This window comes from Ascaphus truei, unplaced genomic scaffold (genome assembly GCF_040206685.1).
Source record: "Ascaphus truei isolate aAscTru1 unplaced genomic scaffold, aAscTru1.hap1 HAP1_SCAFFOLD_426, whole genome shotgun sequence".
NCBI lineage: Eukaryota > Metazoa > Chordata > Amphibia > Anura > Ascaphidae > Ascaphus > Ascaphus truei.
In genome coordinates, this window is record NW_027456757.1 from 45,055 (window position 1) to 72,358 (window position 27,304).

The following is a 27,304-nucleotide window of genomic DNA, read 5'->3' on the forward strand; positions in this document are numbered from 1 at the left end:
CCCCCATGTGTGTCCCTGTGTGTGTGTGTCACTGTGTGTGTATGTATCACTGTGTCTCTGTCCCTCACAGTCTCCTTCTATAACTTCGGTCTCCCTGATTTCGGAACGGTCCCTGTGCCTCGTGTCCTGGATGCAGTGAAGGTTATCGCCTTTGCTTTGCGTGAGGGGAAGGTCGCTGTGCACTGCCACGCGGGATTAGGGCGAACAGGTAAACACCAGGGACTGAGGGGACTTGTGACGTCAGACCACCCGTACTCCACCAGCCGGGAGAGCGCCTTAATCCTACTGACCGAAAGGGAATCCCGCCCTGGCAATGGCTACGAGACGCCCAAACCTCAACCTACTAGGAGGTTAGCACCACCACGGGGACCTCAGAAGAGCTGCGCTCTTATATCAGGGGGACCTCCCACCCACTCCCGGTAACCACACTGTCTCAGCGGGAGCCAGAACCTTAATGCTACGCCCCGGTGGTTTCTGGGGGTGATAGGACGTACACTAACTCGGGGTTTCAGGGATCCCAGAACACACTAGCAAAATACCACCAAAGTTAACGTACACAACGGAATAAAAACGCAAAGAACCACGTGGGCAAGAACTCCGACACAGCCATACAGCTACGGTATTACACTAATAGGGTTTAATAGAAAAATGTGCAGTAAGATTGCCAAGATCCGCCCTCTCCTCTGTCAATCTACTGCTCAAACTCTCATGCTGCCCTTATGCTCTCCCGTCTAGATTATTGTAACATACTGCTAACAGGCCTCCCGGCCTCACAACTTTCTTCTTTGTAATCTAAAACTTCTCCCAAAACAGCCTCTGGTCATCTCCGCCTTAAATCCCTCTCCTGCCTTCCCATCAAACTATGGATCATCCACAAAGTTCTCCTCCTTACCTTCCAGGCTCTTCCCTCATTTGCTCCTCCCTACACATCAGCCTTGATCTCTCGTAATGCCCCTGCTGGTCTCCTGCACTCTGCCCATAACTGTCTCCTTTCCACCTCTTTCACCTCTACTGCTCTTTCTCTCGTCTTAATCCCGTTCCCCTCACTGCCCCTCACCTGTGGAATTTAATCACCCTCAGCATACGCCAAGCACCTTCTCACCCCACCTTCAAGATAAAGCTTAAAACTCACCTCTTAGATGAAGCGTCCGAATATCCTGGACTACACGGCTCCGTGTAAGTCCTGAATTCCTCTGATTTTTCTTTACTGCAGTCTTCCGTCCGATCTATATGGTGGTACTGTGGGGTCTTTGTAGAGTCTCACACTGATGCAATAAAGAATGCCACGATGCACCACCTACGTGTATCTAATGTACGTCTGACTCATGCTGCACTTCCTCAGGCTGCGCTCACTCTCTCTGTGTATGCTGTGTCCACCTCCCTCCAGTCTGTGCTCTGCGGTAAGTGGTCTGGAACTGGCTAGAGTACTCTGGCTTCATGAGAAAGAACCGTATACCATTTTTATACATGGCTACACATAAATTCCTTATCTTGGACACTGCGGTCAAACCAAGTCTTGTGCCTGGTCTGAGCCGCCGCCCGGCTGGTCTGGCACCCCCTCTCCATTATTCACATTGCAATAACATGGGGAGACATGTTCAGTCACCCTTCTTTCTGGTGGAAAACCGTATTTTAGACAGAGAACAACTCAATGGACACGACTCCTCTGTGGCACGTGGCACGTGGCATGGGAGAGCAGGTTATTTACACCTTTTTAACGGGATCATTCATTGAGCAAAACAAGGTAATGAAATAAATTGTAATCTATTCGGCATAAATTCGCTTACACACAACGAAACACAAAATACAGACAAAAATACACACTTACTGGGGGTCTGGGGTCGAAAACTAGACTTTCCTAGTTGCAGGGAACTCTATGGGAAAGTTTTACCCTGACCTGGACTTAGCCCGGAATCTCCTGGAACCCAAATTGGCGTAAAGTTCCACACGCCGCTACGTTCTCTTCTGAGAACTTGGTCCCTCCTGACCGCGAGTTACTCCCAATCTCCTGGAACTCAAATCGGAATAAAATCCTGTCCGCGACCGCTACAATAATTTCTGAGAATTTGGTCCCACAAGTCAGGGCTTAGTCTCTGGCGGGTGGCTTTTCAGGCTTGAAATCGAAGCCGGTTGCCTTGCTATTTTGAACAAAGCAACTTTGAAAAGCCCTTGCTCTTTCGGCTCTGACTCAAGGGGAACACACAATCTGATTGGCTCAGGGCTTCTTATAGTATTGCCTGCTTCATTCATGAAATAGAAGCAGACCGGAGAGCCAATCCGCGCATGGGAACTTTCTCAAGCAGCCAATCAGAGCCGAGCCGGGTAGAAGAGCCGGGCTAGCGGGAAATTTGACATAGCCAAGGGACATGCACAAACCTGCCACATCTCCCCCCAGCTATCCCAATGCCACCTGCTGGGCAGGCACCCCTAGCTCTGGCTCCTCGTGAGACCTGCTGCTGACTGCCCCCCGTGTCTCATACCTGGGGGTCCCACTGGCTTGTCACGGGGCTCCTCGTGAGACCTGCTGCTGACTGCCCCCCATGTCTCATACCTGGGGGTCCCACTGGCTCGTCACGGGGCTCCTCGTGAGACCTACTGCTGACTGCCCCCCGTGTCTCATACCTGGGGGTCCCACTGGCTCGTCACGGGGCTCCTCGTGAGACCTGCTGCTGACTGCCCCCCGTGTCTCATACCTGGGGGTCCCACTGGCTCATCACGGGGCTCCTCGTGAGACCTGCTGCTGACTGCCCCCGTGCCTCATACCTGGGGGTCCCACTGGCTCGTCACAGGGCTCCTCGTGAGACCTGCTGCTGACTGCCTCCGTGTCTCATACCTGGGGGTCCCACTGGCTCATCACGGGGCTCCTCGTGAGACCTGCTGCTGACTGCCCCCCGTGTCTCATACCTGGGGGTCTCACTGGCTCATCACGGGGCTCCTCGTGAGACCTGCTGCTGACTGCCTCTGTGTCTCATACCTGGGGGTCCCACTGGCTCATCACGGGGCTCCTCCTGAGAATGGCTGCTGACTGCCTCCGTGTCTCATACCTGGGGGTCACACTGGCTCATCACGGGGCTCCTCGTGAGACCTGCTGCTGACTGCCCCCGTGCCTCATACCTGGGGGTCCCACTGGCTCGTCACAGGGCTCCTCGTGAGACCTGCTGCTGACTGCCTCCGTGTCTCATACCTGGGGGTCCCACTGGCTCATCACGGGGCTCCTCGTGAGACCTGCTGCTGACTGCCCCCCGTGTCTCATACCTGGGGGTCTCACTGGCTCATCACGGGGCTCCTCGTGAGACCTGCTGCTGACTGCCTCTGTGTCTCATACCTGGGGGTCCCACTGGCTCGTGACGGTGCAGGGGTACCCAGGCCATTAATAAAGGTATTTGGCCTGGCTGGGTGCCCCTGAGACATATTGGGGAATTGGGAGTGTTAGCTCTTCAACCCAATTGTGGCATGTAACCGCGTGTGTAATAAAGATATGTGCGGGTTTTACTGTTCCAGGAGTGCCGGCCAGCGGAGATGTGCAAGGCGTGAGTTTCAGGGTTTTCATGGTTATACGGTAAAATGTTGTCAGGGTGTGTTTGGGAAGAAGGGGTCCAATGTTGCGGGTTACCCCGAAACATGCAGTCAGGAATCTCCCCAGACTCCTGAGGACATGAGGAACACAGACCACCGGATAAAAGTCTCCCTAGAAAGCAGTTTGCAGCTTACCGCCAAATCTCCCTGTTTCAGCATAAACCAGGGCAGTAAGACCGGGCAGGGAACTGAGTTACATTACAGGTCCCGGGGTACGCCCAAATCCCAGAACCCAGTGAGGGGTTCCGTACCTCTCTCACCAGATATAAGGTGAAGGGAGTTATAGGGGTTTTTAAGTTAACATGTAGAGTGTCAGCTCTGCAGCCCAGTAATGGCTACGACCCTGTGAATGTATTATAATTGTCTGTGTGTGTCCCGCTAGGTATAAGGGGACCACATTAATACTCTGAGTGAAACTGTATAAGTGTTGTAACAAGTAATGTATCAGTTACAGTATGTATCCTGTGTGTGCATTGCAACAGTGTATCGCTGCCAACCGCAGAAAGGAGAAAAGTTTTTTAAATAAGGCAGCTTGCTAAATAGCGTATAAGCAGTGAGCTAACTTTGGCTAGGAATGTCCTAGCGCTTTGATTTTTGCTGTCCGTGCGGCTGGCGGTTAATCATTAAAACGGTTATAATTTACTTTTCACAAACTTTTATGAAAAGTCCCCCTCTTTTAGCTGTATTAAAGTTATAAGAGCCAAGGAATTTACATTCGGGCGGGCGGAGCAGCGGAAACACTTGATTCACAAGTATCATGATCAAAAGGTACATGGCAGGACATCCCTGCAAGTGAGCCATGCATAACTTAACCCCGGACTTCTAAGGCACCCTGAGGGGATGGTCCCAGAATGTCTGACCAGGTCCGGAGTTAACAAAGGACCCGCGTGTTAAAGTGTTAAGTGGGGAGGGGGAGATGTAAACAGTGTTCCCCTGGCATATGTCCAGATGTCCGGGGGAAGGTAGACAAGATGTCTCCGGGGAAGTGGGCTTGGTTAGGTATGCTAAACGGGACAGGTGCGAAGTTCGCCCATGCCCTTGGCATACCTGAAAGCCCCTTTGCCTGGTCCCATGAAGTCCTGGCAACCTTTCCATAGGTGGGAAGTTTAGTTCCCACGCAGCGATTGGCTGCAGAGTATAGAGATAGGACGTTGGTGCTTTTAAAAGTCCGTGCAGCCAATCGGGAGTTAGATTCATCATGCGGTAGAAAGATTCACCTAAGATTCATTGTGCGGGACAAAGATTATAACATCGGAACCAAGAATTGTCCCCTGCTTTGAGAGTTCGTAAGAACTAAGGATTTGCGAACCAATCCTACAGCGAGAAAACAAAAAGATTACTTTTGGCAGAGAAATAGTGGTTGCGAGCGGCGCCACTAGCCAAAGACTGTTTCGCGGCTCTATTTGCGCACCAACCCCGCTCCTGGGAATTGGTGCCTAGAGACTTTATTTCTGTGAAGTTCATTCCGGGAACATTTTATTTTGTTTTGCCCCGTCCCAGTAAGTGTTATTTCGTAGTATTTCGTAAATCAAGCTGTGTATGTTCATGTTGTAAATACATCACAATTTATTTTATCTCTCGCTTTGCTCAATAAAAGGATCCGGGTAACTAATTTCTGGTGGCAACGGTGGGATCTGATTGAGCCTATGATATAGTGTCCTGCTATGTTATAGTGATCTTCTCATGTTCTTTCAGGGGTCCTCATCGCATGTTACCTGGTCTTCGCATGCCGTGTTAGCGCATCGGATTCCATTCGCTTTGTGCGTCTCCGCCGCCCCGGCTCTATCCAGACGGGGTCCCAGGTGTCTCTGGTGTGTGACTTCGCCATGTTCCTGAGCTCCCAATGGCCGGTCTTCTCCTGCATCTCGCCAGCCTCCCCCAGCTTCACACTGCCCCAGTACATGACCCAGCAGCGCCACCTCCTGCATGGGTTGGAGTCTCGTAGCCTGCGCCATCTTCCAAAGCCTGTGGCAGTGACGTGCCGGCGACTGTCACAGCTGGCGCGGGGACGAAGAGGCTGGGGGGGGCCCTGGGAGGAGCTGGAGAGAGAGGCGGAGCGTAAGCTCTTGCACCAAGTCATCGTCAGAGCGGTAAATTACCCAGAGAGTAGGAAGGAGCCCCCACTGGCTCGCGAGAACGAAGACGGTGAGGAGGTGAGGAGCAGGAGGACAAGACGAGGTCTCCTGCAAAGCCAGACCAGCTGTGACAACAGTATCCTGCACCTACTGCTCACTGGGGAGACACAGGTAAGTGTGAGCAGGCACTCCGCCAGGGAGGGACAGACTCATGGCTCCCTTCTGTCTGTGTCACTGTGTCACCTTGCGGGGGGAGGAACAGACTCATAGCTCCCTTCTGTCTGTGTCACCCTGCGGGGGGAGGGACAGGCTCATGCTTCCGTATCTGTTCTAACGAAAATCCTCCGGGAACAACCCAACCAGAGACTGATACACAACACAGAGAAAGACACAATACAACCAGAGACTGATACACAACACAGAGAAAGACACAATACAACCAGAGACTGATACACAACACAGAGAAAGACACAATACAACCAGAGACAGATACACAACACAGAGAAAGACACAATACAACCAGAGACAGATACACGACACAGACAAAGACACAATACAACCAGAGACAGATACACAACACAAAGACATAATACAACCAGAGACTGATACACAACACAGACAAAAACACAATACAAGCAGAGACTGATACCCAACACAGACAAAGACACAATACAACCAGTGACTGATACACAACACAGACAAAAACACAATACATCCAGTGACTGATACACAACACAGACAAAAACACAATACAAGCAGAGACTGATGCACAACACAGACAAAGACACAACACAACCTGAGACTGATACACAGACAAAGTCACAGCACAATCAGAAGCTGATACATAACACAGACAGAGATACACATGTAGCAAGATTGTGGTTCTGTGGCCCCGGTGTCGAAATCACAAAGTGTTACTACTTCTGTGTCTCTGTCTGGGTTGTGTATCAGTCCCTGGTTGTATCAGTGTCTCTGGGTTGTGTATCAGTCCCTGGTTGTATCAGTGTCTCTGGGTTGTGTATCAGTGTCTCTGGGTTGTGTATCAGTCCCTGGTTGTATCGGTGTCTCTGGGTTGTGTATCAGTCCCTGGTTGTATCAGTGTCTCTGGGTTGTGTATCAGTCCCTGGTTGTATCAGTGTCTCTGTGTTGTATATCTGTATCTTGTTGTGCTGTGTATCAGTGTCTCTGGGTTGTATGTCTGTATCTTGTTGTGCTGTGTATCAGTGTTTTCTTCTGTTTTGTATCAGTGTCTGGTTGTGTTGTGTAGCAGTCTTACTGGTTATTTTGTGAAAAAGTGTCTGGTTGTGTTTTGTATCAGTGTCTCTGGTTCTGTATCACTGTCTGATTTTGTAGTGTATCAGTGTCTCTGGTTGTGTATCAGTGTTTCTGGTTGTGTATCACTGTCTGATTTTGTAGTGTATCAGTGTCTCTGGTTGTGTTTTTTTCAGGTACAAGTTGTGAGTAATGGGCTTTGTCACCTTGATCTTGTGCAAATGACCCCACCAGGATCAGAGGTCACACGCTCAGAGGTCACACAGAGGACGAGAGAAAGCAATGTCACAAATGTGAGTCCCACACACGCTGATCATCTGCAATGTCACCCCAAAACCATACCCCATAACCCCACCCCAAAACCTGCCCCATATCCACACCCCCAAAACCTGCCCCATATCCACACCCCAAAACCTGCCCCATAACCTCACCCCAAAACCTGCCCCATATCAACACCCCGTAACCATGCCCAAAACCCTACCCCATAACCCACCCCAAAACCTGTCCCATATCCACATCCCGTAACCATGCCCAAAACCCTACCCCATAACCCACCCCAAAACCTGCCCCATATCCACATCTCATAACCCTGCCCCATATCCACACCCCAAAACCTGCCCCATAACCTCACCGCAAAACCTGCCCCATATCCACACCCCGTAACCATGCCCAAAGCCCTACCCCATAACCCACCCCAAAACCTGCCCCATATCCACACCCCATAACCCTGCCCCATATCCACACCCCAAAACCTGCCCTATAACCTCACCGCAAAACTTGCCTCATATCCACACCCCGTAACCATGCCCAAAGCCCTACCCCATAACCCACCCCAAAACCTGCCCCATATCCACACCCCGTAACCATGCCCAAAGCCCTACCCCATAACCCACCCCAAAACCTGCCCCATATCCACACCCTGTAACCATGCCCAAAACCCTACCCCATAACCCAGCCCCATAACCCTGCCCCATATCCACACCCCATAACCATGCCCAAAACCCTACCCCATAACCTCACCCTAAAACCTGCCCCATATCCACACCCCGTAACCCTGCCCCATAACCTCACCCCAAAACCTGCCCCATATCCACATCCCATAACCCTGCCCCATATCCACATCCCATAACCCTACCCCATAACCCCACCCCAAAACCCAGCCCCATAACCCCACCCCATAACCCACCCCAAAACCTGCCCCATATCCACACCCCGTAACCATGCCCAAAACCCTACCCCATAACCTACCACAAAACCTGCCCCATATCCACACCCCATAACTCTGCCCCATATCCACACCCCAAATTCCTGGCCCAGAGCCACACCCCATAACCATGCCCCATAGCCCCACCCCATAACCACGCCCCAAAACCCTGCCCCATAACAACACCCCAAAACCCTGCCCCATATCAACACCCCATAACCAAGACCCCAAATCCTGCCCCAGAGCCCCACCCCATAACCATGCCCCAAACCCTACCCCACAGCCACAGGGCCGGTGGAGCGCGGGGAGGGGCCGGTGGAGCGCGGGGAGGAGCCGGTGGAGCGCGGGGAGGAGCCGGTGGAGCGCGGGGAGGGGCCGGGGGAGCGCGGGGAGGAGCCGGTGGAGCGCGGGGAGGGGCCGGGGGAGCGCAGGGAGGGACTGGGGGAGCGCGGGGAGGGGCCAGTGGAGCGCGGGGAGGGGCCGGGGGAGCGCGGGGAGGGGCCGGGGGAGCACGGGGAGGGGCCGGTGGAGCGCGGGGAGGGGCCGGTGGAGCGCGGGGAGGGGCCAGTGGAGCGCGGGGAGGAGCCGGTGGAGCGCGGGGAGGGGCCGGGGGAGCGCAGGGAGGGACTGGGGGAGCGCGGGGAGGAGCCGGTGGAGCGCGGGGAGGGGCCGGGGGAGCGCAGGGAGGGACTGGGGGAGCGCGGGGAGGGGCCAGTGGAGCGCGGGGAGGGGCCAGTGGAGCGCGGGGAGGGGCCGGGGGAGCACGGGGAGGGGCCGGGGGAGCACGGGGAGGGGCCGGGGGAGCGCAGGGAGGGACTGGGGGAGCGCGGGGAGGGGCCAGTGGAGCGCGGGGAGGGGCCGGGGGAGCACGGGGAGGGGCCGGGGGAGCACGGGGAGGGGCCGGTGGAGCGCGGGGAGGGGCCGGTGGAGCGCGGGGAGGGGCCGGTGGAGCGCGGGGAGGAGCCGGTGGAGCGCGGGGAGGGGCCGGGGGAGCACAGGGAGGGACTGGGGGAGCGCGGGGAGGGGCCAGTGGAGCGCGGGGAGGGGCCAGTGGAGCGCGGGGAGGGGCCGGGGGAGCGCAGGGAGGGACTGGGGGAGCGCGGGGAGGGGCCAGTGGAGCGCGGGGAGGGGCCAGTGGAGCGCGGGGAGGGGCCGGGGGAGCACGGGGAGGGGCCGGGGGAGCACGGGGAGGGGCCGGGGGAGCGCAGGGAGGGACTGGGGGAGCACAGGGAGGGACTGGGGGAGCGCGGGGAGGGGCCAGTGGAGCGCGGGGAGGGGCCAGTGGAGCGCGGGGAGGGGCCGGGGGAGCACGGGGAGGGGCCGGGGGAGCGCGGGGAGGGGCCGGGGGAGCGCAGGGAGGGACCGGGGGAGCGCGGGGAGGGGCCAGTGGAGCGCGGGGAGGGGCCGGTGGAGCGCGGGGAGGGGCCGGGGGAGCACGGGGAGGGGCCGGGGGAGCACGGGGAGGGGCCGGGGGAGCACGGGGAGGGGCCGGGGGAGCGCAGGGAGAGGCCGGGGGAGCGCGGGGAGGGGCCGGGGGAGCGCGGGGAGGGGCCGGGGGAGCGCGGGGAGGGGCCGGTGGAGCGCGGGGAGGGGCCGGTGGAGCGCGGGGAGGGGCCGGGGGAGCGCGGGGAGGGGCCGGGGAGCGCGGGGAGGGGCCGGTGGAGCGCGGGGAGGGGCCGGTGGAGCGCGGGGAGGGGCCGGTGGAGGGCGGGGAGGGGCCGGTGGAGCGCGGGGAGGGGCCGGTGGAGCGCGGGGAGGGGCCGGTGGAGCGCGGGGAGGGGCCGGTGGAGCGCGGGGAGGGGCCGGTGGAGCGCGGGGAGGGGCCGGTGGAGCGCGGGGAGGGGCCGGTGGAGCACGGGGAGGAGCCGGTGGAGCGCGGGGAGGGGCCGGTGGAGCGAGGGGAGGGGCCGGTGGAGCGCGGGGAGGGGCCGGTGGAGCGCGGGGAGGAGCCGGTGGAGCGCGGGGAGGGGCCGGTGGAGCGAGGGGAGGAGCCGGTGGAGCGCGAGGAGGGGCCGGTGGAGCGAGGGGAGGAGCCGGTGGAGCGCGAGGAGGGGCCGGTGGAGCGCGGGGAGGGGCCGGTGGAGCGCGGGGAGGAGCCGGTGGAGCGCGGGGAGGGGCCGGTGGAGCGCGGGGAGGGGCCGGTGGAGCGCGGGGAGGGGCCGGGGAGCGCGGGGAGGGGCCGGGGGAGCGCGGGGAGGGGCCGGGGGATAAAGAAAAAACAGCGCACAACGCTCATAGTGTATTAAAAATTATAATGTGATGCAATAAAAAGGTGAGTATTAAGCGTATATTAAAGCAAAGTAAACAGGCAATTGGGGGGTTAATGTTACCTATATTCCACTCGGGATGACAGTGAAGAGGTCTTCAGTGTAGAATCACACCGCTCCTGCCGTCACGGTCACTTTCACTCAGGCTGGGTCTTGAATGGTAATCAGCTCCGTCGTAGATAGCAGTTCAGCAAGGCTCACGGTGCACACAGTGTCCTCAGGTCAGGGAGTCTTTGCAGCAACACGAGTCACGCTGTTCCACACTCCGATCCGGTACTTCCGTGTCAATGACGTCACTCGGGAGCGTCAGCGCGTCGTAGCCCTCCCAGACACCGTTATGGCCCGCAGTAGGGTGATATAGAGTCCAAAGTTCGCAGAGCAGCTAGGATATCAATTCCAAAGCGTTTCGAGACATAAAAGTCTCTTCATCAGGGGCCGGGGGAGCATGGGGAGGGGCCGGGGGAGCGCGGGGAGGAGCCGGGGGAGCGCGGGGAGGGGCCGGGGGAGCGCGGGGAGGGGCCGGGGGAGCGCGGGGAGGAGCCGGGGGAGCGCGGGGAGGAGCCGGGAGAGTGCGGGGAGGGGCCAGTGGAGCGCGGGGAGGAGCCGGGGGAATGCGGGGAGGAGCCGGGGGAGCGCGAGGAGGAGCCGGAGCCGGGGGAGCGCGGGGAGGAGCCGGGGGAGCGCGGGGAGGAGCCGGTGGAGCGCGGGGAGAAGCCGGGGGAGCGCGGGGAGGGGCCGGCAAAGCGCGGGGAGGGGCCGGCAGAGCACGGGGAGGGGCCGGCAGAGCGCGGGTGTGAACAAAATGGGCGTAATCCACGCATTAATAAAGGCAGTGTGCTCAGCTGGTTACCCCTATTTCGTATTGGGGATGAAGGGGTTCATTTTTCATGCACTGTACATGTCTTATTTCTCCCTCTGTCCCTTGTTGTCCCCATTTAGCAGGATGAGGTTTTTTTTTCTCCTGTCATTAAAATGCACACAAGAACCAAATGTTTTGACACCTATGAGCTGGGTCACTTGCCTATGCAAGCTTCAAAGGTCACATGCTGGGCCCACGCCTGTGAGTCTCTCTGGAAGTTGCATATCAAAAGACCCAGAGTCCGGTGGGTGTGAATTGGCCAGATGTATGCTAAATATCAAATCCTGTTGACCATTTGTGTTAGCTCACATCCTGAGTTCCCCCTTCCAGCCTGAGAGGGGCCAGGTAAAGAGGGGAGTGCACCTATGCTAAGTAGCCAAGGTGGCGTTGTCGCACAGACTCTGTGTGAACAGGAAATCCCTAGTGCCCACTCTCCAAACTGTGGGCAAGTAGGGGATTGGGGAATGAGAATTTTCCCACGAGTGGGATTGGGTGGATATGCTGGCAATAATCTTTCAAACCCTATATACATCCCCCCCAGACTATCCCCATTGTCTTTCGTTTTTCATTCTACCATGTGAGCGGATTTCCAACACACTTCTAATAGCGGAGAAGAGCAGCAGCACATTCCTGGAACGCAAAGAGTCTTATTACATCGGAACCAAGGACAAAACTCTGCGTTAGGACACTGTGATTGCTGGGGGTTATTTGATTAACCCAAACGGACCAGAAAAGACTTTGCACTCTCACAGAAGGATTGGGCTGGCAATTTATGCCCTTGCAAAAGGACTACATTTTAAAAGACAATCTTCTGGTGCTTTGCACCTTTCTGGACATTATCCCCTGTTCCTATACCAGTAAGTGTAATTATTAAGTGTATTCTGCAGTTGTCGTGTGTTTGCCTATCAAGGGAATAAATCTCAGTTTATTTTGCTCAACTTGTTCTGCTCAATTGGGACCCACAAAATATAAATTAATAAGTGCGTCCATCGTGACAAGCATTTAAAACTGGTGGCAGCTTGGTGGGATACTGATTGAGCCTATATTGCAGTTTCCTGCGGGCTCTGTAATATAGTGAGGACCTTGTAGATTGCAAGCTCCTCAGACAAGTGGCCACCTACACACACTTCCAAAGAAGCACGAGATAATTCACTGGTCTCTGGACCCATAACCCGGTGGCACCATGAGTCTGCGCTCAGGGAGGTTCCGTCCCTGGGACAGAGAGCAGGTCGTGGAGAGATGTGCGGGATATGGCTTAACGACAGACGGTCGTTCCAAGAGTCAGCTGGAGGAGGATTTAGAAGAATATGAGGGCAGAGCGACCCAATTAGCTGCATTTGCAGCGGATGGTACCCAGCCTGGAGTGCAGGAGGTCCCTCCAACTCTGGAGCTGCAAGGACAGGGGAGAGTGATGCTGACCACCCGGTCGTGGGTGGTTTGGTGCCAGGGGGTGCGGAGGGGTTCGCGGCTGCGGCCGACGGACTGACGGCCACTGGACTCAGCGCACTGCTCGCCACCTGGGGAGAGGGAATCAGCTACGAGCAGCGGTTAAAGCTCCTCACGATCGCAGTGGGAAAAGGTTCCCAATCCCACCTTGTAAACGGGGAACAAGAGCTTTCCCGGCCGGATCACCACAGGTTTAGCAAGCTCATTGATGGCACAGATGACCTGGACTCATTCCTAAATGATTTTGAGAATCAGTGCGGCCGGTTCCGAATACCAAAGAGGGACTGGGTGGTCAAACTACGACCACTATTATCCGGCAAAGCCAAAAGAACTGTGCAGGAGCTTCCCGGTGTGGATGCAGATGACTATGGGCATGTGAAGCGCAAGCTGCTGGTCCAGTATGCCCTGACACCTGTGGGGTATAGGAGCAAGTTCCGGATGGGGGATGTAAAACGCGGGGAATCATTTGCGGACTATGCCAACGGAATGGTCAGGCATGGAACCCAGTGGGTCACAGGGTATGGGGCTACCCAATACCATACCTTACTGGACCTGATGTTCCAGGAGCAGCGGATGCAGCAGTTCCCTCCCACTGTGCGGGCTTGGATCTTTGACCGCATGCCTAAGACCTGTGAGGACACTGCCCGGATGGCCAACGAGTATGTGGCCAGCAGGATTGCTTTGGATGAGCCAGCAGTTCCCCAAGGAGGGGCCCGAGCAGCCCAGGGAACTAAAGCTACCCCTCAAATGGACACTGAAAGCTGCAGCAGCAAGCAAAGCGCCAAAGGCTGCAGAATTCAAACATGAGAGGCGGTGTTTTACCTGCAACAAGGTCGGGCACCTTAGACCTGATTGTCCGGACCGGGACCGGGACCGGTCCACAGGACCCCATCAGGGGCACCGCTCCCAAGCAGCAAAACCAGTTGCCCGTGTGCGACTGGCATCATCGGAGGGGACCAGCGGAGCCGTGACGCCAGCCGACAGAGGGATGACCACGGAGGCACCAACCCTTGCCAACTCAGGACCTGCAGTGGAGATCGAAGGGCATCAGGTTGCACCAATCGGGTTGCAACCCAACGATGCCAGGCAGAAGCATCTGCGGAGGGTGACCATCGGAGACCAGCAAGCAGGCGGGTTGCTTGACTCCGGTGCCACGTGACTCTGGTGCACCCTGATATGGTGCGGCCAGAGGATTTGCTCCCGGGCACCAGGATGTAAGTGTAAGTGTAAGTATACATCCCACCCAGGCTATCTCCATTGTCTTTCGTTTTTCATTCTACCATGTGAGCGGATTTCCAACACGCTTCTAACAGCAGAGAAGAGCAGCAGCACATTCCTGAAACGCAAAGAGTCTTATTACATCGGAACCAAGGACAGAACTCTGCGTTAGGACACTGTGAGTGCTGGGGGTTATCTGATTAACCCCAATGGACCAGAAAAGACTTGGCACTCTCACAGAAGGATTGGACTGGGGCTATTCATTTGGCAATTTGCAAAAGGACTACATTTTAAAAGACAATCTTCTGGTGCTTTGCACCTTTCTGGACATTATCCCCTGTTCTTATACCAGTAAGTGTAATTATTAAGTGTATTCTGCAGTTGTCGTGTGTTTGCCTATCAAGGGAATAAATCTCAGTTTATTTTGCTCAACTTGTTCTGCTCAATCGGGATCCACAAAATATAAATTTGTTAAGTGATAACTGGGAGAAGCCGGGGGAGCGCGGGGAGGAGCGCGGGGAGGAGCGCGGGGAGGAGCGCGGGGAGGAGCACGGGGAGGGGCCAGCAGAGTACGGGGAGGAGCGCGGGGAGGAGCGCGGGGAGGAGCGCGGGGAGGAGCGCGGGGAGGAGCACGGGGAGGGGCCAGCAGAGTACGGGGAGGAGCGCGGGGAGGAGCGCGGGGAGGAGCGCGGGGAGGGGCCAGCAGAGTACGGGGAGGTGCGCGGGGAGGAGCGCGGGGAGGAGCACGGGGAGGGGCCAGCAGAGTACGGGGAGGAGCGCGGGGAGGAGCGCGGGGAGGAGCGCGGGGAGGAGCGCGGGGAGGGGCCAGCAGAGTACGGGGAGGAGCGCGGGGAGGAGCGCGGGGAGGAGCGCGGGGAGGAGCGCGGGGAGGAGCACGGGGAGGGGCCAGCAGAGTACGGGGAGGAGCGCGGGGAGGAGCACGGGGAGGGGCCAGCAGAGTACGGGGAGGAGCGCGGGGAGGAGCGCGGGGAGGAGCACGGGGAGGGGCCAGCAGAGTACGGGGAGGAGCGCGGGGAGGGGCCGGCAGAGTACGGGGAGGAGCGCGGGGAGGAGCGCGGGGAGGAGCGCGGGGAGGGGCCAGGAGAGTATGGGGAGGAGCGCGGGGAGGGGCCGGCAGAGTACGGGGAGGAGCGCGGGGAGGGGCCGGCGGAGCGCAGGGAGGAGCACGGGGAGGGGCCGGCGGAGCGCGGGGAGGAGCGCGGGGAGGAGCGCGGGGAGGGGCCAGCAGAGTACGGGGAGGAGCGCGGGGAGGGGCCGGCAGAGTACGGGGAGGAGCGCGGGGAGGGGCCGGCAGAGTGCGGGGAGGGGCCGGCGGAGCGCAGGGAGGAGCACGGGGAGGGGCCGGCGGAGCGCGGGGAGGGGCCGGCAGAGCACGGGGAGGAGCACGGGGAGGGGCCGGCGGAGCACGGGGAGGGGCCGGCGGAGCACGGGGAGGGGCCGGCAGAGTACGGGGAGGAGCGCGGGGAGGGGCCGGCAGAGTACGGGGAGGAGCGCGGGGAGGAGCGCGGGGAGGGGCCGGCAGAGTACGGGGAGGAGCGCGGGAAGGGGCCGGCAGAGTACGGGGAGGAGCACGGGGAGGAGCGCGGGGAGGGGCCGGCGGAGCACGGGGAGGGGCCGGCAGAGTACGGGGAGGAGCGCGGGGAGGGGCCGGCGGAGCACAGGGAGGGGCCAGCAGAGTACGAGGAGGAGCGCGGGGAGGGGCCAGCAGAGTACGGGGAGGAGCGCGGGGAGGAGCGCGGGGAGGGGCCAGCAGAGTACGGGGAGGAGCACGGGAAGGACCGGCGGAGCACAGGGAGGAGCACTGGGAGGGGCTGGCGGAGCGTGGGGAGGAGCCAGCGGAGCGCGGGGAGGGGTCGGCGGAGCGCGGGGAGGGGCCAGCAGAGTACGGGGAGGAGCGCTGGGAGGAGCGCGGGGAGGGGCCAGCAGAGTACGGGGAGGGGCCGGCGGAGCACAGGGAGGAGCACGGGGAGGGGCTGGCGGAGCGTGGGGAGGGGCCGGCGGAGCGCGGGGAGGGGCCGGCGGAGCGCGGGGAGGGGCCGGCAGAGTACGGAGAGGAGCACGGGAAGGGGCCGGCGGAGCGCGGGGAGGAGCCGCCAGAGCACGGGGAGGAGCCGGCAGAGTATGGGGAGGGGCCGGCGGAGCACGGGGAGGAGCACGGGGAGGAAGTGCAGGGAGGGGCCGGCAGAGTACGGGGAGGAGCGCGGGGAATGGGCTGGCGGAGCGCGGGGAGGGGGCTGGCAGAGCGCGGGGAGGAGCGTGGGGAGGGGCCGGCGGAGCGCGGGGAGGGGCCGGCGGAGCGCGGGGAGGGGCCGGCGGAGCACGGGGAGAAGCAGCAAACTCTGCAGGAAGAAAATCTGAAGGCTGCAAATGAAATACAAGTGCTGCAGGAACGTCTGATGACCCAGTATGTCCCCGCAAAGCAGCATGAGAAACTGAAGGCTACCCTGAGCGTCACCAAAGCATCGCTAGAGGCCAAGCTTAGAACCCAGGTGACCCGGCACAAAAGGGAGCACAAGAAGGTCCAGAAACTAAAACAAGTAACTGTGGCCCGAGCAAAGAAGTTCATAGTGCTTCACAATGCAATAAAAATGTGGAGCAAGGAGGTCACGTGACGACAGAGAGGTGAATGGCTGCTTAGTACTTGAGCTCCATTCCCACCGGCACTAGTTATTTAAATAACTACAGCAAAAACAGCGACAACAGCAACACAACAAGCAGTAAAGACTCTCTAAATATATCAGGATGGCATCTAATAAAACAGTCCGAAGGAAAACTCAGCCAGTCTCTACTTATTTAAAAAAAGGAGAGGCAGCACAGGGAGACAGGCCTGAATCCCCTGCACAACCCACCATGGCTGACCCTGAAGGAGAAAATGCAGTTACTACGTCAGACGACATGGAGGTAATGAGGCGCAAGGATATGAAAGCCTTCTGCGCTGAAATGAAGCAATTTTTTAAAACAGAGCTTTGGGCTAAATCTGAAGCTCTCAACGTTCCCGCAAAGCAGCAGGATAAACTGAAGGCTACCCTGACCATCACCAAAGCATCGCTAGAGGCCAAGCTTAGAGGCCAGGTGACTCGGTACAAGAGGGGGCGCAAAAAGGTCCAGAAACTGAGACGAGTATCTGCGGCCCAAGCGCAGAAGTTCACAGTGCTCCACAAAATAAAGAATGATAGGTGGAAGCAAGCTCAGAGAAAGCACAGGGAAGAAATAAAGACAATGAAAGGAGAAGGGCAGGAAACACTCAAGAAACACAGTGAGACTCTACAGACCAGTAACTTACAGATGCCTCCAATACGGGAAAAGGTATTGGCTCTGTCAAAGCATCGGTATCCCACAGTAACTAAGGCCCGTGAGGACAAGGTTACAGTGAGAGCTGGGGAAACCACTCGCCTTCAAAACAAGATTACGAAGTTTGAGCCACCTAAGAAAGCACTAGCCAAACCTGCAATCGCCCAACAGGCAACAAACAGAAGTAGGGGTGCAGAATCAAAGCCAGAAGAATCCTTAGCTGAGGAAGCTGAAAAGATAGGACGTTCTCTGGAAAGGGAGGTGGAGGTGCAACTCAGTCCCAAAGAAGCTGAAATGGCAACTACATTGAATGGGATATGTGCAGGAAGACAGCTTCAAGAACTGAGGGCTCAGGTGGCTGTTCTTGGGTTCTCTTGTGATACCATGAAATGGACATTTGGTGCTAAAGTGGAGTACATGGGAAAGGTGGCGATATAAAGCGATTTGCATAAACGCTCTGCGACTGTCGCCATACAGTCTGCCTACAAAAAGAGGAGCGCCCGACACAGGGGTAAGCTCATGACCACGCGGTCAGTAGAAAGACTGGACTTGGAAAAAGTTCCCCTTGAGCGACTGAGGACTGCTGATCTCAAGCACCTTCTGGAGGAGACACTACTAAACTGGAGGAAGGGCTCCAATCCCAGCGGGACTGAGGGTTCTCCTCCTCCATCTCCTCTCATTCAAGTCACAGAAAGATCTCGAATGAGAGTGGAAGGATGGGCTTTGGCCGTGGCAAGCCCGAGCTTTCCACAAACAGGGGAGGTATGTAACAGGGGACTTAGCCCTGTTCAGAAATGTGCCTCTAATCCAGCAGTGTGGTGGTTAACTGCTGGTAGACAATTAACCAACACCACCTGGCTGATTACAGGTGTCAAAAAAGCCCGCCTCTGAGACAGGAAAGGAGATTTTCCTCATTATACAAGGGTGCTGACAAGAGGAAAGAGGTCTTGAGCAGAAAGGCTCTGCTGAGATCAAGACACCCAAAGACCTATATTCCTGGACACAGGGGACCCAGGAACCTACCAGAGACTGACATGAAGGGACACCTGCTTTAAGGTATCTCTCGAGACTTTGGGGGATAGGGTGGTAATGGGATTATCCCTCCAGCCTTGGAGAAAGGCACTGGGGAAGTAAATGAGCCCTTAAACAGGGATAGGCGTTTGTTGTTTTCATATATTTTGCTGTGTTAAAAGGGACAGGCGCAATAAAGCCTTATTTTAATTTCACCTTAAAAACGGTCTCCATTGCATACCTCTGCACACATCTTTTACACCCATAATGTATACACGGCCGGCATTCTGAGGTATAACAGATGCCAGGCTATTGACACCTCTGGGTCAAAAATCAGACTCAGCGGCGCCAAGGTATGGACCTGACCCATGCTCTCTGCCCACCGGACAGCCTTTTTGCCCGGTCTTATGAACTGTTGGCAACCTGGCTATTGGTGGGTTAAATTGTTCCCACGAGGGGATTGGATCCACATGTTAAAGATAGCCTTGGTCAGTATATAACCGTGGCTCCCGAGGTATCCCCAGGGTGATTCCTGAATTTTGATCCATGATGTAAAAACGCAAGACTTAATTCCAGCACAGCGGCAACCGGTCCCGGAGAGAAGGGGTTAATAACAGCGTAAGCAAGGATTTGCCCCAAACTTCGGAATTCATTAGCCCTGGTGACTCTGGAACGAATTCTATCGAATTTTAACGAAATTCCTTTAGGTGGCTGAGATATCAGATCAGCAACTTGCGATCTGGCCACAGAACCTTTAAACCAAGGCTGCATTTCTTGCGCTTGCAAGCAAAGGACAATTTATTTCGTTCCCTTATCCCAGTGAGTGTTGTTTTAAGTGCATTCTGCAGATGTCGTGTGTTTGTCTATTAAGGAAATAAATCACAATTTATTTTGTTCTGTTCAGTCGAGTACCCAGAAATATAAATGTGTTGATAAAGTTGGTGTCATCGTGACAAAGGGGCCTTCCCTAAAGCAGCCACAATCTTGGGTGAGTTGGGGCCTAAGCAGGGCCTAGGGGAACTCTGGCCTAGTGCAGAGGGTCACAGACCCCTGCACCTACACAACATCCCCTAGCTGCATCCAAGATCCAACTGCCAGCAAGCCCTCAGAGCACCAACTGTAACAACTGCCTCAGCAGGGAATCCTAACACTCCATTGGCCAGGCCTAGTCACCTGACTCTGCTGCAGCAACCTTCCTTCTCCCAAACTGCAGCGGAGGTAAAAGCCAAACCAGGGAACCCAAGCCACATATACATGGGTAGTTACAAAGTAACTAGGATGGAGTAAGAGATTTGGATATAGTGAGAGATGCAGGGAAGTGAGACGTTTGTGATGTCCCATAAGGCAGGAACAGGTAAGTAGCAGAGGGCAGCAGGTGGCCCAGACTTTGGGAGAGTTATAGACGTCCCTCCCCCTCTCTCTCCCTCTCCCCCTCTCTCCCTTCCCCCTTCCGTCCCTCTCATCTCCCTCTCCCCCTCTGTCCCTCGCTCCCCTCTCTCTCCCTTCCCCCTTCCGTCCCTCTCATCTCCATCTCCCTCTCCCCCTCTTCCCCTTCCATCCCTCTGTCTCCCTTCCCCTCTCTCTCTTCCCCCCTCCGTCCCTCTCCCTTCTCTCTCCCTTCCCCCCTCCGTCCCTCGCTCCCCCTCTCTCTCCCTTCCCCCTTCCGTCCCTCTCATCTCCATCTCCTTCTCCCCCTCTTCCCCTTCCATCCCTCTCTCTCCTGCTCTGGATCACCAAGTCCAAGCTTTGGCACCTCTTACCCTGGGTAGCAGTTGCACCCGGCCTCCCAGTGTCGCTACCCCCATTGAATCCCTTTCATCTCATAAGACCCCAGCGCCAGATGTCAGTCAATGTAAGCAAGCAGAATTAGATTGTAAGCTCCTCGGGGCAGAGACTCTTTGTACGTGCTGTGTGAGACTGCCGGCCTCTGGTTGATTTGCAGGGCGGTGATGGGCCAGGGCAGGGGCAGCTCCGGGCTCCCCCTCACGTTCTGTGCATCGCGGAGGCCCTGGCAGAACTGGAGGCTCCAGACACAGAGACCCGGCAACACGTGCAAAGTCTGCAGGTCAGAGGGGCCGAGGGGAGGCTGCGTGTGATTGGTTACTGAGAGGGGAGGCTGCGTGTGATTGGTTACTGAGAGGGGAGGCTGTGTGTGATTGGTTACTGAGAGAGGAGGCTGCGTGTGATTGGTTACTAAGAGGGGAGGCTGCATGTGATTGGTTACTAAGAGGGGAGGCTGCATGTGATTGGTTACTGAGAGGGGAGGCTATGTGTGATTGGTTACTGAGAGGGGAGGCTATGTGTGATTGGTTACTGAGAAGGGAGGCTGTGTGTGATTGGTTACTGAGGGGAGGCTGTGTGTGATTGGTTACTGAGGGGAGGCTGTGTGTGATTGGTTACTGGTTGGGGAGGCTGTGTGTGATTGGTTACTGGTTGGGGAGGCTGCGTGTGATTGGTTACTGGTTGGGGAGGCTGCGTGTGATTGGTTACTGGTTGGGGAGGCTGCGTGTGATTGGTTACTGGTTGGGGAGGCTGCGTGTGATTGGTTACAGGTTGGGGGAGGCTGCGTGTGATTGGTTACTGGTTGGGGGAGGCTGCGTTTGATTGGTTACTGGTTGGGGGAGGCTGCGTGTGATTGGTTACTGGTTGGGGGAGGCTGCGTTTGATTGGTTACTGGTTGAGGGAGGCTGCATGTGATTGGTTACAGGTTGGGGGAGGCTGCGTGTGATTGGTTACTGGTTGGAGGAGGCTGCATGTGATTGGTTACTGGTTGGGGAGGCTGCGTGTGATTGGTTACTGAGAGGGGAGGCTGCGTGTGATTGGTTACTGAGAGGGGAGGCTGCGTGTGATTGGTTACTGAGAGGGGAGGCTGCATGTGATTGGTTACTAAGAGGGGAGGCTGCGTGTGATTGGTTACTGAGAGAGGAGGCTGCGTGTGATTGGTTACTAAGAGGGGAGGCTGCATGTGATTGGTTACTAAGAGGGGAGGCTGCATGTGATTGGTTACTGAGAGGGGAGGCTATGTGTGATTGGTTACTGAGATGGGAGGCTATGTGTGATTGGTTACTGAGAAGGGAGGCTGTGTGTGATTGGTTACTGTGGGGAGGCTGTGTGTGATTGGTTACTGGTTGGGGAGGCTGCGTGTGATTGGTTACTGGTTGGGGAGGCTGCGTGTGATTGGTTACTGGTTGGGGAGGCTGCGTGTGATTGGTTACAGGTTGGGGGAGGCTGCGTGTGATTGGTTACTGGTTGGGGGAGGCTGCGTTTGATTGGTTACTGGTTGGGGGAGGCTGCGTGTGATTGGTTACTGGTTGGGGGAGGCTGCGTTTGATTGGTTACTGGTTGAGGGAGGCTGCATGTGATTGGTTACAGGTTGGGGGAGGCTGCGTGTGATTGGTTACTGGTTGGAGGAGGCTGCGTGTGATTGGTTACTGGTTGGGGAGGCTGCGCGTGATTGGTTACTGGTTGGGGGAGGCTGCGTGTGATTGGTTACTGGTTGGGGGAGGCTGCGTGTGATTGGTTACTGGTTGGGGGAGGCTGCGTGTGATTGGTTACTGGTTGGGGGAGGCTGCGTGTGATTGGTTAATGGTTGGGGGAGGCTGCGTGTGATTGGTTACTGGTTGGGGAGGCTGCATGTGATTGGTTACAGGTTGGGGGAGGCTGCATGTGATTGGTTACTGGTTGGGGGAGGCTGCGTTTGATTGGTTACTGGTTGGGGGAGGCTGATTGTGATTGGTTACAGGTTGGGGAGGCTGCGTGTGATTGGTTACTGGTTGGGGGAGGCTGCGTTTGATTGGTTACTGGTTGAGGGAGGCTGCATGTGATTGGTTACAGGTTGGGGGAGGCTGCATGTGATTGGTTACTGGTTGGGAGAGGCTGCGCGTGATTGGTCACTGGTTGGGGAGGCTGCATCTTCTTTGGTTACTGGTTCAGGGCCTGATCTTGCCCCCTCACATTTCTGCTCCTCCACAGAAGCTCCTGAATGAAGAGGGGGCTTGGGCGACACTGTTCACAGAGAGCAATCCCAGAATACTCAGCACCTTGCTCTGGGATTGGCTGCAACAGCTGAAGGTCAGTCTCACTGCAGCCTGTGGCCTCTTTCCATAGGACTCCAATCACCCCTTGCATCCCCTGACCCCAGTCACCCCTCATCGGGACAAAGTGCCTATATGTATCCAGGAATCAAGCATGATTCTCGGGTACATTTTTGGGGTATCCAGCAACTCTGACCCCAACAAGCTAGACACATTCCGACAACACTTTTTCCGCAAAAACCCCTTGAAACTCATACCCCAGCAATCCCTGGTCGCTGGCACTCCCTGCTCGCTGGCACTCCCTGCTCGCTGGCACTCCCTGCTCGCTGGCACTCCCTGCTCGCTGGCACTCCTGGAAAGGAAAAAACACAAAAATTATTTATTACACAGAGTGCATGTACAGCGGTTAGGCTCAAGAGCTGACCCGCCTGAACCCCAATACCCATGTAGAGGTAACCAATGGGCTTAAACCTTTTATTGTGAGCCTGGTTACCTCCTCACCGTCACACGAGGGTTTTACATGTAACTCTAGGTGCTATGGGAAGCCAGTGTAGGGATATGTGTAGTGGAGCAGCAGAAGTGGAGCGGTGACGGAGGTAGGTGCTATGGGAAGCCGGTGTAGGGATATGTGTAGTGGAGCAGCAGAAGAGGAGCGGTGACGGAGGTAGGTGCTATGGGAAGCCGGTGTAGGGATATGTGTAGTGGAGCAGCAGAAGAGGAGCGGTGACGGAGGTAGGTGCTATGGGAAGCCGGTGTAGGGATATGTGTAGTGGAGCAGCAGAAGTGGAGCGGTGACGGAGGTAGGTGATATGGGAAGCCAGTGTAGGGATATGTGTAGTGGAGCAGCAGAAGAGGAGCGGTGACGGAGGTAGGTGCTATGGGAAGCCAGTGTAGGGATATGTGTAGTGGAGCAGCAGAAGTGGAGCGGTGACGGAGGTAGGTGCTATGGGAAGCCGGTGTAGGGATATGTGTAGTGGAGCAGCAGAAGTGGAGCGGTGACGGAGGTAGGTGCTATGGGAAGCCGGTGTAGGGATATGTGTAGTGGAGCAGCAGAAGTGGAGCGGTGACGGAGGTAGGTGCTATGGGAAGCCGGTGTAGGGATATGTGTAGTGGAGCAGCAGAAGAGGAGCGGTGACGGAGGTAGGTGCTATGGGAAGCCGGTGTAGGGATATGTGTAGTGGAGCAGCAGAAGAGGAGCGGTGACGGAGGTAGGTGCTATGGGAAGCCGGTGTAGGGATATGTGTAGTGGAGCAGCAGAAGTGGAGCGGTGACGGAGGTAGGTGCTATGGGAAGCCGGTGTAGGGATATGTGTAGTGGAGCAGCAGAAGAGGAGCGGTGACGGAGGTAGGTGATATGGGAAGCCGGTGTAGGGATATGTGTAGTGGAGCAGCAGAAGAGGAGCGGTGACGGAGGTAGGTGCTATGGGAAGCCAGTGTAGGGATATGTGTAGTGGAGCAGCAGAAGTGGAGCGGTGACAGAGGTAGGTGCTATGGGTAGCCGGTGTAGGGATATGTGTAGTGGAGCAGCAGAAGTGGAGCGGTGACGGAGGTAGGTGCTATGGGAAGCCAGTGTAGGGATATGTGTAGTGGAGCAGCAGAAGAGGAGCGGTGACGGAGGTAGGTGCTATGGGAAGCCGGTGTAGGGATATGTGTAGTGGAGCAGCAGAAGAGGAGCGGTGACGGAGGTAGGTGCTATGGGAAGCCGGTGTAGGGATATGTGTAGTGGAGCAGCAGAAGAGGAGCGGTGACGGAGGTAGGTGCTATGGGAAGCCGGTGTAGGGATATGTGTAGTGGAGCAGCAGAAGTGGAGCGGTGACGGAGGTAGGTGCTATGGGAAGCCGGTGTAGGGATATGTGTAGTGGAGCAGCAGAAGAGGAGCGGTGACGGAGGTAGGTGCTATGGGAAGCCGGTGTAGGGATATGTGTAGTGGAGCAGCAGAAGTGGAGCGGTGACGGAGGTAGGTGCTATGGGAAGCCGGTGTAGGGATATGTGTAGTGGAGCAGCAGAAGAGGAGCGGTGACGGAGGTAGGTGCTATGGGAAGCCAGTGTAGGGATATGTGTAGTGGAGCAGCAGAAGTGGAGCGGTGACGGAGGTAGGTGCTATGGGAAGCCGGTGTAGGGATATGTGTAGTGGAGCAGCAGAAGTGGAGCGGTGATGGAGGTAGGTGCTATGGGAAGCCGGTGTAGGGATATGTGTAGTGGAGCAGCAGAAGTGGAGCGGTGACGGAGGTAGGTGCTATGGGAAGCCAGTGTAGGGATATGTGTAGTGGAGCAGCAGAAGAGGAGCGGTGACGGAGGTAGGTGCTATGGGAAGCCGGTGTAGGGATATGTGTAGTGGAGCAGCAGAAGTGGAGCGGTGACGGAGGTAGGTGATATGGGAAGCCAGTGTAGGGATATGTGTAGTGGAGCAGCAGAAGAGGAGCGGTGACGGAGGTAGGTGCTATGGGAAGCCGGTGTAGGGATATGTGTAGTGGAGCAGCAGAAGTGGAGCGGTGACGGAGGTAGGTGCTATGGGAAGCCGGTGTAGGGATATGTGTAGTGGAGCAGCAGAAGAGGAGCGGTGACGGAGGTAGGTGCTATGGGAAGCCGGTGTAGGGATATGTGCAGTGGAGCAGCAGAAGAGGAGCGGTGACGGAGGTAGGTGCTATGGGAAGCCGGTGTAGGGATATGTGTAGTGGAGCAGCAGAAGAGGAGCGGTGACGGAGGTAGGTGCTATGGGAAGCCGGTGTAGGGATATGTGTAGTGGAGCAGCAGAAGAGGAGCGGTGACGGAGGTAGGTGCTATGGGAAGCCGGTGTAGGGATATGTGTAGTGGAGCAGCAGAAGAGGAGCGGTGACGGAGGTAGGTGCTATGGGAAGCCGGTGTAGGGATATGTGTAGTGGAGCAGCAGAAGTGGAGCGGTGACGGAGGTAGGTGCTATGGGAAGCCGGTGTAGGGATATGTGTAGTGGAGCAGCAGAAGAGGAGCGGTGACGGAGGTAGGTGCTATGGGAAGCCGGTGTAGGGATATGTGTAGTGGAGCCGCAGAAGAGGAGCGGTGACGGAGGTAGGTGCTATGGGAAGCCGGTGTAGGGATATGTGTAGTGGAGCAGCAGAAGAGGAGCGGTGACGGAGGTAGGTGCTATGGGAAGCCGGTGTAGGGATATGTGTAGTGGAGCAGCAGAAGTGGAGCGGTGACGGAGGTAGGTGCTATGGGAAGCCGGTGTAGGGATATGTGTAGTGGAGCAGCAGAAGAGGAGCGGTGACGGAGGTAGGTGATATGGGAAGCCGGTGTAGGGATATGTGTAGTGGAGCAGCAGAAGTGGAGCGGTGACGGAGGTAGGTGCTATGGGAAGCCGGTGTAGGGATATGTGTAGTGGAGCAGCAGAAGTGGAGCGGTGACGGAGGTAGGTGCTATGGGAAGCCGGTGTAGGGATATGTGTAGTGGAGCAGCAGAAGAGGAGCGGTGACGGAGGTAGGTGCTATGGGAAGCCGGTGTAGGGATATGTGTAGTGGAGCAGCAGAAGTGGAGCGGTGACGGAGGTAGGTGCTATGGGAAGCCAGTGTAGGGATATGTGTAGTGGAGCAGCAGAAGAGGAGCGGTGACGGAGGTAGGTGCTATGGGAAGCCGGTGTAGGGATATGTGTAGTGGAGCAGCAGAAGAGGAGCGGTGACGGAGGTAGGTGCTATGGGAAGCCAGTGTAGGGATATGTGTAGTGGAGCAGCAGAAGAGGAGCGGTGACGGAGGTAGGTGCTATGGGAAGCCGGTGTAGGGATATGTGTAGTGGAGCAGCAGAAGAGGAGCGGTGACGGAGGTAGGTGCTATGGGAAGCCGGTGTAGGGATATGTGTAGTGGAGCAGCAGAAGTGGAGCGGTGACGGAGGTAGGTGCTATGGGAAGCCGGTGTAGGGATATGTGCAGTGGAGCAGCAGAAGTGGAGCGGTGACGGAGGTAGGTGCTATGGGAAGCCGGTGTAGGGATATGTGTAGTGGAGCAGCAGAAGTGGAGCGGTGACGGAGGTAGGTGATATGGGAAGCCAGTGTAGGGATATGTGTAGTGGAGCAGCAGAAGTGGAGCGGTGACGGAGGTAGGTGATATGGGAAGCCAGTGTAGGGATATGTGTAGTGGAGCAGCAGAAGAGGAGCGGTGACGGAGGTAGGTGCTATGGGAAGCCGGTGTAGGGATATGTGTAGTGGAGCAGCAGAAGTGGAGCGGTGACGGAGGTAGGTGCTATGGGAAGCCAGTGTAGGGATATGTGTAGTGGAGCAGCAGAAGAGGAGCGGTGACGGAGGTAGGTGCTATGGGAAGCTGGTGTAGGGATATGTGTAGTGGAGCAGCAGAAGTGGAGCGGTGACGGAGGTAGGTGCTATGGGAAGCCAGTGTAGGGATATGTGTAGTGGAGCAGCAGAAGTGGAGCGGTGACGGAGGTAGGTGCTATGGGAAGCCGGTGTAGGGATATGTGTAGTGGAGCAGCAGAAGTGGAGCGGTGACAGAGGTAGGTGCTATGGGAAGCCGGTGTAGGGATATGTGTAGTGGAGCAGCAGAAGAGGAGCGGTGACGGAGGTAGGTGCTATGGGAAGCCGGTGTAGGGATATGTGTAGTGGAGCAGCAGAAGAGGAGTGGTGACAGAGGTAGGTGCTATGGGAAGCCGGTGTAGGGATATGTGTAGTGGAGCAGCAGAAGAGGAGCGGTGACGGAGGTAGGTGCTATGGGAAGCCGGTGTAGGGATATGTGTAGTGGAGCAGCAGAAGTGGAGCGGTGACGGAGGTAGGTGATATGGGAAGCCAGTGTAGGGATATGTGTAGTGGAGCAGCAGAAGAGGAGCGGTGACGGAGGTAGGTGCTATGGGAAGCCGGTGTAGGGATATGTGTAGTGGAGCAGCAGAAGTGGAGCGGTGACAGAGGTAGGTGCTATGGGAAGCCAGTGTAGGGATATGTGTAGTGGAGCAGCAGAAGAGGAGCGGTGACGGAGGTAGGTGCTATGGGAAGCCGGTGTAGGGATATGTGTAGTGGAGCAGCAGAAGTGGAGCGGTGACGGAGGTAGGTGCTATGGG

The 27,304-nt window shown here is 56.9% G+C and overlaps 1 protein-coding gene across 6 annotated transcripts in view; it reads left to right on the forward strand.

The window, feature by feature from the left end:
- The window catches only part of LOC142484018 (protein tyrosine phosphatase domain-containing protein 1-like), a 110,684-nt gene that overhangs the window by 38,435 nt on the left and 44,945 nt on the right, over nt 1–27,304 (forward strand). For 5 of the 6 annotated variants that reach the window (XR_012797533.1, XM_075583977.1, XM_075583980.1 and 2 more), the window contains 5 exons: nt 71–208; nt 5,272–5,822; nt 7,100–7,216; nt 20,183–20,305; nt 22,213–22,311. Coding sequence is in view for 5 of the 6 variants with exons in the window: in XM_075583977.1 (XP_075440092.1) it covers nt 71–208; nt 5,272–5,822; nt 7,100–7,216; nt 20,183–20,305; nt 22,213–22,311 (1,028 nt within the window). In the remaining variant the exon portion in view is untranslated. The remainder of the gene's footprint in view (nt 1–70; nt 209–5,271; nt 5,823–7,099; nt 7,217–20,182; nt 20,306–22,212; nt 22,312–27,304) is intronic. The other variant, XM_075583981.1, reaches the window with a different exon arrangement.